The 11,346-nt window shown below is 42.9% G+C and overlaps 1 protein-coding gene across 1 annotated transcript in view; it reads right to left on the bottom strand.

Moving 5' to 3' along the window:
- Positions 1-1,557: 1,557 nt before the first annotated feature.
- LOC127323294 (endoribonuclease Dicer homolog 2a) overlaps positions 1,558-11,346 on the bottom strand; it is a 22,169-nt gene continuing 12,380 nt past the window's right edge. The window contains exons 6-9 of the mRNA XM_051351454.2: positions 5,363-5,572; positions 4,256-4,669; positions 3,083-3,361; positions 1,558-2,209 (exon numbers count right to left, since the gene is read on the bottom strand). Of these exons, the coding sequence (XP_051207414.1) occupies positions 1,847-2,209; positions 3,083-3,361; positions 4,256-4,669; positions 5,363-5,572 (1,266 nt within the window). The 3' untranslated portion in view covers positions 1,558-1,846. The remainder of the gene's footprint in view (positions 2,210-3,082; positions 3,362-4,255; positions 4,670-5,362; positions 5,573-11,346) is intronic.

Genomic DNA, 11,346 nt, shown 5'->3' with positions numbered 1-11,346 from the left:
TCCAGGGATTCGATATGGCCACGAATCTTCCATACATTCCTCATATAGCTCACCAGTCTCTCCGATGTGATGAAGATCGTCGATAGCAGGACTCCGACAGCTAGGAGGCGAATGTTGGCGATGCCGCGGGCCTTGGCGATGTTGACGATGATGGGTGCATGTTCTTCCTCCGTTCGGTCGTCCTGAACAGGTTGCTTCCCGCCATGGCGCCGAGAGGGTCCAGCGGAGGTGACGCCAGTGAACCATGCTAGCTCAGTCAAGGAAGACCACCGAGCTGGGCGTTGCACGGACAGAGGTTGCTGGCCGACGAACGGCAACAGATAGTCAGATACTGGTTGGAAAGAGGGCGGCGACCGGCGAGGCAGCCGCCGGCCGAGCCGGAGCGGCTCGGGGCCACGGATTGAGTTGTTCCGTCCGATCCCCAGAGACCGGAGGGGCGGCGGGGATGGCTGGGTGGTGATGGTCGGGTGGGCCGGTGGGTAGGAGGAGGGACCGAGCCGACGAGCTGGGCATCCGGTGAGGGCGCTAGGAGAGCCGACCAGGGAGGCATGGACCAGCAGGGATCGAGGGAGGAAGCAATGGCTCACGCGAAGACGAGAAGACCAGGCAGAACACTGGGTTCCTATCGATGAACCAGAAAGGGTTTTCTTTTCTGAGGTAGTTAAAAAAAGTCTCAGATTTTGGGGTGGGCCGCCCACCCAGCCCACCCTGTGTGTCCGCCCATGGGTATAAATTAGAACCTATCTGAATGATTGACCATATAGTCATATAGACCTAGCAATCCAATAGTTGAAGAAAATGTATTTTATTGTCTCTTCTTCGTGACAATCGTGCATCCCTGCCCAGTTGCTTCACACGGTAGAGGACCTCCAGTTTTAAGAGCTACCATGGCCATGGCCAATCGTTGAACTTGAGCTTTAGGGGCTTTTCCATGGGAGAAGGGGGCCGCAGAGCAGCGGGAAGGGGTGCACGCGACAGAGCAGCAAGAAGTACGTCAGCGGCGCTGAGTCGCCCTGCGAGAGCCACTCGTCATCTGATTCTGAACGTTTTCCATTTTTAACCTCTTATGGCATGCTCGATTGAACTATGAAACAAGGCAAAGAGCAAAACCGACGTGTTTCAAACATTGGCAGATCTGGCTGTTCACATTACACTGGAAGTATGTCCGCGTAAAGGAATATAACAAATATTATTGAGCTGTAAAACACAACTATTCAACCAATATTTCCCTAACGAAAATTACACGCTCCTGCTAAAAAAATGATTTACACATTTACAAGTAGAGAGATAGAAATACTATAGCATATTTGTATGTACATGTCACGTGATACTATGCCCGTACTTTACATGTGTGCAGTTCACTCGATACCTTACAGACCAAAGACATGCCAGATTTCCATGAAGCAGAATATTCAGAGACATAGATTAACCTGCACATTTGTAAAGTACACGCAAGATCCCACCAAAAGTCCTTTTGGATCATGGGCACCAGTGCCCTCATTGTATTAAAAAATTCAAAAATTATATTTATATATTTAAAAAAATTATGTAACAAAATTCTAAAAGTAGCTAATGATGTATTCCACTAACGTATAATATCTCAATTACAAATATTTTGTTTTCTGAGTTACACAAAAATAACAAAGTCTGATTCTTTTTGGAGATTTGAATCACTATACTCAGATCCACATATACTGACTACACAATGATTTATTTTCAGATTTTGCTAAAACTTAGAAATATGATTTTTAATTACCTTTCTAAAAAGGGATCACTGGTGCTCATATGCACCAAATCTCTGTCCCAAGATCCCACAAAAACTTTGATTTGTGTACCAACAGGCTAGTCACGGTTGACTGATACAACCTTGGCACGCCTTCTCCTTGAGGTCTTTTAGCAGCAACTTCGCTGCATACTTCTTGGCCACAGACTTATCATGGCCAGTTTGAGTTGCTGAGTAGATAGTCCCTTCAACTTTAACCTCTGCAACCACAGATGATACTCTGTCCTTGTGGGTTGTTGTGTAAGACTTAATGTAAGATCTGCGATCACAATATTCCTGCAGCTCTTTCACTGGGTCACACTCAACAGTCTCTGGCGTAGCAAGAGGCTCCAACAGTTGTTTCATGCTTTTCCAAACCACCTCTTTGTCATACTTGCTGTCAATATATATTGCACCAGCTATTGACTCGATAACATCCCCAAGAACCTGTTTTGTTAGCAAACAAGCAGCAGGTCAATTTGATCCACGAGATGGGAAAAAGAATCCCAGAGTGGACAAACTACAGAAATGCTGGAAACCCTAGGAATTGTACTTTTATGTATCATTTATCCTGAACATATCTTTAGGAGGGAAGATAAGCATAGAAAATTATTCAACTCCCAAAAACAGCTGGCCAGGCTGGTTCAGGCCTAAAATTTACCAGTATTATAGGTCAATCCAAATAGCAACATGGCTACTAGTGGACGTTCTTTTTGATTCCTTATTGACCTAGGCACTAGCTGGAGGTACTATTTGGTGTTAGAGATCATTAAACACTCCGAAAACATGAGACTGGAATTTGGCTGTTTAGCTACAACTGGTGGCAAAACAATCAGCGGAAAACAGGTGTATCGTCCTAGACTGGTAAAAACATTATTGGTCTGAACATGTTAGCTTTGAAATTTGAAAACTGGATTCACTGTTAGTATTTTCTTGTATGAAACTAGTAGTGAATGATATTGAAAGCAATTTGGCTCAAATATTTGTTACCTAGCCATGATGCCTCAAGTGATGTGTATTTGCATATATAATAAAATAGACATGTTACAGATTTGTTCAAAGGTAATTGGCTGGTTGTAGTCACATGCAATACTTCGGTTGGTAACTATCCTAGGTTCAATATTCTTCATGCATCATTGGCTGTGATGGGCTGAACTCTGGTGATTTTTTGTATCATTATCTTGCAACTAGGGGTAACTATCCTAGGTTCAAGATTTGACGTTTTAAGGGGCGTGTAAAAGAATATAGGAATGCAAGAAATGTATGGAACTGAGTGTAGAAATAAGGATCAAAGTCGTCAAAAAAGTAAAGGACACACACCTTAGGTAGACCAATGCCAGCTTCCCAACCATGTGATGAACCCGTAAATGACTGCACAAACTTCTCAAGGTAGCAAGCCATCTTTCGGTGCAATTCTGATGAAGAATGGAGAATGTGCTTGTTTAATCCTGCTTTAACAGCTGCATGCGCATAGCAGTAGTTGTTCACAGAAGCAGATCTAAGATCTGTCAGCAATGCCGGAGTACATTCAGGGTACTGGTTGTAGAAATATACAGTGAAGAGATGGTCCAATACAGCATCTCCCAGAAACTCGAGCCTCTGCGTGAGGCAAACTTGTAAGAACATATGTCGAACTATATACTGCGGCTTGTAGACTTAAATTCACTTGAAATGATACATGCTCCCCTGTACTACATTCGAATTTACATACCAAAAGATCGTCAAATATATCAACTAAGAAAATTCTATTAAGGCTCACGTTATTATGTGAATTTAAATTTAAATATTGTGTGGTCCAATCAAGAACAACAAGGAATATCATTCTTCCAGCAGAGTGGTCCACGTATTCATCAAGTGTAGCCTACCATAAATCAGCCTGGTCCATTTTTGGTACCCTATTTTTTATCTAGCCACCTAAAACCCACATCTAAGTGTAGGCTACCAACAAAAATGTCTCTACTATACTCACGGCTTACACCACCAAATGTATAACATATAAAGTGGAATTACATGTACTAACCATGCAGGAGCTCCTTGGTATCTGCATCAAAATTCAAAACTAACTAACAACAACAAAAGTTTTTTCCAAGGCAAGTTGGGTAGGCTAAATATGAAACCCAACAGAAACATATGGAAACAAAAACAGAAAGAGAGAGAACAAAATAATCATATTAAGGGCTGGCCCTTGATGTAGTCCTATCGTGTGATTTGAAAGGTATCGGTTTCACTATCACATGCGAAAACACTTGTCACAACATTGTCTCTAGTGAGGGCGATGTACTTTGTTGGGACTTTTATGTTTCTCTAGCTCCCATCCTTGCAGCGACTGTCCTCTCAAAAAAAAAATTTGCACCGACCGTCATAGTTTCCATTTTTCAACTTAGCAATAATAATTAGACCTTTGAACTTGGTGAAAAAAGGAAGTTGTGAAAGATAAAGTAAAACAGGAATACAGAAACCCAGATATAGAGGTGTAAAGGCTTTCAGATCAACCTGATAGCATGCAGTTGTGCCAGCAATCTGGTATGACCCGTGTGTCAGCGCCTCCATCAACAATAAAGGATCCTTGAATTCATAACCAATAATTGTTTCCAAGCTTCTGACATTGATGAACTCCTCACATTTTATAAGAATCGTCCTCTCTGGTGGAATTTTAGTGTGAAATTCTATATCCATTCCTAATGATTTTAGGAAAAGAAATGCTGCCTGTTCACCAACAGCACTGAGGTAGGCTCCAATTAAGGCCTCAACTGTATCTGCTATTCTCTTACTTCTAAGAGACATCTTCCTCAAACTGTACATACCATTGGAGCTTGAAGACAAAATTTTGCTGTTGCTACTCATGTTGTAACCAAGACCTGGAATGATCCAACATTTTGGTTTGAACTCTTCACCTTGAATGTAGCCCTGCCAACAAAACAGAAGGGAAACCAGTGTTATCTAGCACCTAATACAAAAAATAATGATCATAGATAACTCCCATTTCTGTGCAGCCTGACAAAAAAATAGATGCTATATGGTACAAAATCACATAGTGCAACTCTAGTAATGAATAAATTTTGTCCACATGGAACTTGTATTTCATTCCATAACCTAGTCTTAGCCATGTCAAACCAATACCATGAAGTAGGAACAGAGATATAAAAACGCCATTAGTTGGTAGTATGAACAAACAGGTTATCACCCAGCTTAAGAAAGCTCTGGCAAAGACAGTAGAGAAAATTGTATCCAAGTGATACAGGTCAAGGAAACCCCTGATGCTATGCTAGGAGCTTAAAACTGCGAAAAGTATAAGGCTGTGAATATTCAGTACTTTTAGCATATTTGTTCCTTTGGCATACAAATTACTATTGAATAGAGCATTTGACTTCTTATATACGCTAAAATGTAGAGCATTGCCTTATGGTAAGATAGCAATTAGACTATTCAAAAGAGCGGAAATAGCTTCTGCAAACATGGCATACATATTTGGATAAGGGATATGAAATAATCTTGGGGTCCATAATGCAGCATGACATTATCAAGCCCAGATATACTCCAGAAAAAATGACGAGCTTACAAAAATTATGCAAAGCAGAGTATGAGTAGAATTTTAGGTACCACAAGGTTGTAGTTGCAGGCCAGCTGGCATAGAGCTGCATTGGAGATCAAGTTCTTCTTCATCTTGGTTAGTGTTCCCTCATGATGAAGCTTGTATTTGCTATAAAGATGTTGTGTTGCGACATACTTGAGGAAAGAATCTCCAAGAGTTTCTAATGATTCCTGCGAAAATTCCTCTTGGCATTCCTTTGTTGTTATCGCTTCTAGTATCTGCAAACAGCTCAAAATCAACTCAAAATTTTGCTTATTGAACAAACAGTACCACGGATATCAATATGTAGATAATTCTATTTGCAAATTAGACAGGAGCCAAAATAATGCTAATACCCCATGGATGATTTGCACTATTGAAATTTTTTATTCTATTAGTATATATATATTTAAGAGAAAAGTGCACTTTACAATGCTGGACTTGTTGTCGAGTCCAATTTACAACCCTTGACTTCAAAAACTGGTTAGGAATTTATGACGCAACCTCCAATACCAATACTGGTTAAAATAGCCATGGGTCAACCCAACGCTGTTGTGAACCATATGACATCCCTTTGACCTAGTCATAGAGCCCAGTTAGCACGTCATGTCAGCTCACAACTATTTGACAAACGGTAGTCTTAGCCACTCCCACTTGTCATGTGGTTCTTCTTTCTTTTGTCGTATCACCCCACGCACTCCTTGCTCACCTCACTTGCCTCAAACCAGGCGGTTTGCCATCGCCATGCCCCCACAGCAACATCAATGAGCAAAGCATGAGGTGCCCAACGGCTTCCTACACACCAACTACCAGCCACCAATGCTCCCCCGAATGGGCTGCCGTTCGATGGGTACACGAAAGTGAAGAAGTTGCTTTGACTCATTACCAGAAAGGCCTTTTACTCCACCAAGAAGGCTATTCGTTATCGGTGCAGCTCCATGTCGGCATCTGGCGCGCTGCTTGAGCAGGCTAAGGCGTGGAGCAAGGCTGGAGGGCAGGCATGGAACAGCCAGCTAATTGTTGTACTTGTGCCATGTCAAGTCGGGCTCAAGCATAGGCTTGACGCAAGCGAGCGAGACTTACTGTGGGTGCAATTGGTATCTTCGCGATATTAATAAATTCCCTTTATCGGCTCAAAACCTGGTGTGTTCATCAAGAAATGTTTTTATACCGGGAGGTCTCTGCATGTTTATGTTGTCGATTCCCTACCATAAGATTCATGCCACACGGTTTTGCCAAGTTTTATTGATTTTCATTGTGTTTTAGTTTGATCTGACAGATTGGAACGCAATGGTAGGAAATGAAATAGTGCACGGAACAATCGACAGCACGTCCACACAGCACGCCGCAACGTGCGCCTGGCTTTAGTGTAGCGTGCTCGTGGAGGTGTGGATTGGGGCGTTGACTTGAGCAGAACATGTGTGGAGCTCATGCAGATGTTGTGCACAATGCACACAAGGTGTCTGATGAAGAGTAGGATTGGTCTGAAGGAGAAGCACACTGTTAAGTTAAGAGAGCCGCATCATCACATACAGGCGGGCCGCCATGAATGAGGAGAGGGTGTATACGCCATGCAAGCTCTAATATTTCAGCCAAGGCTGGTGAGAGCCGCCGGGGGTGGTGCGGAGTGTTCCTGCTCATGCAGCAGCGTCCAAGAGAGGTAAGGTAAGCACAGTCACCGCAAGAATGCGTTGGATGAGGCACATGGCAACATGAAGGCATGAAAGGTAGGAGTGGAAACTGGTAGTGGATAGTCCATATTATCTGACATCCGTATTCGAGAAATTGAAAATGGAAGTGGACACAGGTAGGACCTGCGCTCCACCTGTTTTTCTTTTTCCACCCGTGTTGTATCGCCTCTTAGGGGGCATGTAACCGTAAACCTTCTATCTATTCAATGAAATGAAACGCAGAGGCTTTTTGCCTTTTCTCGAAAAAAAATGGAAGTGGTAATATCCGAATCCGGACGTCTGTGAAAAACTGAAAATGGATATGGTAAATATCTGGATCCGTTTTACTAAAACAATACAAATATGGTATTGAATTTTGAAGCAAATATGGATATGGAAATGGATATATCCGTATCTGAATAAGATTATGTTAGCCAATTTTAGTAATTTGACCCCAATATGCCAATTAACTAACCTAGAGAAACTAACAAATCGGACAAATGTTCTTTTATGTGATTCAAATTGAAACTACTATGCATTATATCAATATATTTATCTCTCTATCATTCTATAGTTGGCTCATTACAAGACATGAATCTATTATTTCCTTATATTTGTATCCGCTCCGAATTGAGAAAACATCCGGTCCGTATTCGTATTCGAGTAAGATCCACTCCGAATTCATATTCAGCAACATCCACATCCATATTTGTTTTGAAAATATGGAAACGGATATGGTAAGGGCACTATCCGATCCGCATCTGATCCGTTTCCACCCCTAATGAAAGGAGTGGCTCGGCGAGGAGTTAAGAAAGCTGAGTTTTAGTTGTGAGTGGCAACTAGTGCTCATGAACAACGACACGGACGAGGAAGAAATACACGACAGGTGGGACTAGCCTAGACTACAATTTGTTTAATCATTCATGCTGACTAGGATGCCCCATTAACATTGACTAGTTTTCTGGGACGCCACGTCATGTACAACCACCTTCAAATCGTCTCAGTGGGGTCAAAACTAAATGGTATTGACGGTTACACGTTGGGTCCTAGCCAGCTTTCGAGTTGAGGGTTGTAAATTAAACTCGGCAATAAGTTCAGAGTTGTAATGTTCGCTTCTCTCCAGGGCTCTGTCGCGGTTTTCATAGAGGTGATGCAATCCTTCAAAGCATCAATGATTCCCTCAGTACTCTTCTGCAAAAGGCTTAAAGCCCCGAGATCCTTTGTTAGTATTGACGGGACGGAGCCAGGGTTGGGCCCAGACTAGGTTCCAACTAGGATACCCAGATACGGCGATACCGGGATAGTCGATTTTTCAACATTGGTATATAGTATACAATAGCCAAAAGGTTTAAAGAGAGAATCTCATCTAGTGACTTTTAGTAGTGGCCACCACAGTAGCCAGATTGACTTCATCCTCTCAAGGAGAGAAGACAGGAGTGGGTGCCTAGATTGTAAGGTGATACCTGGAGAGAGTGTTGTCCATCAGCATAAGCTTTTGGTGGCTGACTTCCGCTTTCGACTTCATGTCCAACGGGATAAGCGTGCGAAAGTCGCTAGAATGAAGTGGTGGAAGCTCAAGGGGGAGGTAGCCCATACGTTCAAGGAGAGGGTCATTAAGGAGGACCCTTGGGAGGAAGGAGGTGATGCGGACAATATGTGGATGAAGATGGCAACCTGTATTTGTAAGGTGGCCAGTGTCCAAGGGAAGTAGAAGTGAAGTTAGGGATACCTGGTGGCTATTAAGGAGAAGAAGGATTGTTTCAGACGCCTGTACCTCGATAGGAGTGCAGACAACATGGCGAAGTACAAGATGACAAAGAAGGCCGCAAAGCGAGCTGTGAGTGAAACAAGGGGTCAGGCGTATGAGGACCTCTAGCAGCGGTTAGGCACGAAGGAAGGCAAAAAGGACATCTATAGGATGGCCAAGATCCGAGAGAGGAAGACGAGGGATGTTGACCAAGTCAAATGCATCAAGGACAGAGCAAGGAGATTAAGCATAGATGGTGGCGGGAGTACTTTGACGGGCTGTTCAATGGGGAGACTGGGAGCTCTACCATTGAACTGGACAACTCCTTTGATGATACCACTAGGCGTTTTCTGCGGCGAATCCAGGAGTCTAAGGTCAAGGAGGCGTTGAAAAGGATGAAGGGAGGCAAGGCAATGGGCCCTGATTGTATCCCATTGAGGTGTGGAGAGGCCTCGGAGACATAGCGATAGTATGGCCAACTAAGCTCTTCAACTCCATTTTTCAAACAAGATGCCAGAAGAATGGAGACGCAGTATATTAGTACCAATCTTCAAGAACAAAGGGGATGTTCAGAGTTGTACTAACTACCGTGGAATTAAGCTTATGAGCCATACAATGAAGCTATGGGAGAGAGTCATTGAGCACCGTTTAAGACGAATGACAAGCGTGACCAAAAATCAGTTTGGTTTCATGCCTGGGAGGTTGACCATGGAAGCCATCTTAGTACGACAACTCATGGAGAGATACAAGGAGCAAAATAAGGACCTGCATATGGTGTTCATTGACTTGGAGAAGTCCCACGATAAGATACCGCGACACGTCATGTGGTGGGCCTTAGAGAAACACAAAGTCCCAGCAAAGTACATTACCCTCATCAAGGACATGTACGATAATGTTGTGACAAGTGTTCAAACAAGAGATGGCAATACCGATGACTTTTCAATTAAAATAGGACTACACCAGGGGTCAGCTTTGAGCCCTTATCTATTTGATTTGGTGATGGATGAGGTCACAAGGGATATACAAGGAGATATCCCATGGTGTATGCTCTTTGTGGATGATGTGGTCCTAATCGATGATAATCGGACAAGGGTCAATAGGAAGTTAGAACTATGGAGACAAACCTTGGAATCGAAAGGGTTTAGATTTAGTAGAACTAAAACTGAGTACATGATGTGCGGTTTTAGTACTACTAGGCACGCGGAGGAGGTTAGCCTGGATGGGCAGGTGGTGCCTCAGGAGGACACCTTTGGATACTTGGGATCAATCCTGCATAAGGATGGGGATATTGATGAAGATGTGAACCACCAGATCAAAGCCGGATGGATGAAGTGGCGCCAAGCTTCTGGCATTCTTTGTGATAAGAGAGTGCCACAAAAGCTAAAAGGCAAGTTCTATAGGACGGCGGTTCGACCCGCAATGTTGTATGACGCTAAGTGTTGGCGACTAAAAGGCGGCATGTTCAATAGTTAGGTGTGGCGGAGATGCGCATGTTGAGATGGATGTGTGCCCACACGAGGAAGGACCGAGTCCGGAATGATGATATACGAGATAGAGTTGGGGTAGCACCGACTGCAGAGAAGCTAGTCCAACATCGTCTAAGATGGTTTGGGCATATTCAGCGCAGGCAGAAGCTCCAGTGCATAGTGGACGGCTAAAGCATGCTAATAATGTCAAGAGAGGATGGGGTAGACCACACTTGACATGGGAAAATTCCATAAAGAGAGATCTGAAGGACTAGAGTATCACCAAAGAACTAGCCATGGAAAGAGCCGCATGGAAGCTTGCTGTCCATGTGCACAACCATGAGTTGGTTACGAGATCTTATGGGTTTCACCTTTAGCCTACCCCAACTTGTTTGGGAATAAAGGCTTTGTTGTTGTTGTTGGTATATAGTATACAATAACTAATCAAAAATATATATAAGCAATAATTTAAAAAAAAACTAGGGGAGTTTAGTAATACTAATAAGATGATAGAAAGCTGCCAGAACTTCAATATGAAGCTGTCGAACATAGGATAGGTCATGTTTGGGCACAACATGATCCCTTCATGCATATCTTAATTATTTTATTATTCAAAAAATATAAAATCAAGGAATAAGTATCCGATGGTATCCGAAAGTATCCGTGTATCCGATACGTCACATTTTTTAAGTATCCGTGCATCCTAGGGTTCCAAATGTCATCCTCATGTAACATTTGCACTTTTTCTGGAAGATTTTTTCTGAAGGACTTTGGCCTAGGCCCAAGGTGAAGCAGGCACCAAATTCAGGAGGAATAACTCCACTTTGCTGCACAAAGGTTCAAGGAACATCTCCAACATGTTGTCCTAGATATCGCCTATAGCCTAACTTGCCCTAGGGTTTTCTCCATCCCTAATTATCACCGCACCTCATCTTCTCATTTCTTACCTAAAGCTTCTTACTAAAATCCTGGCTGACCTGCTCTAAAAAGTGATTCCTCAGAATTGTCCAAATGAATGAATAAGCGTTTTGACCATAGAGCATGGAGTTTTGTATTTCTTAAATTAGATTTCGAAAAGCCTTTGACAATAGTGTTGTTATGGGAAGTTTTGCCTTTGACAAGCACTAAAT

Source organism: Lolium perenne, chromosome 4 (genome assembly GCF_019359855.2).
Source record: "Lolium perenne isolate Kyuss_39 chromosome 4, Kyuss_2.0, whole genome shotgun sequence".
NCBI lineage: Eukaryota > Viridiplantae > Streptophyta > Magnoliopsida > Poales > Poaceae > Lolium > Lolium perenne.
The sequence above is the reverse complement of the archived record's forward strand: the minus strand, read 5'-3'. Positions and strand labels throughout refer to the sequence as shown.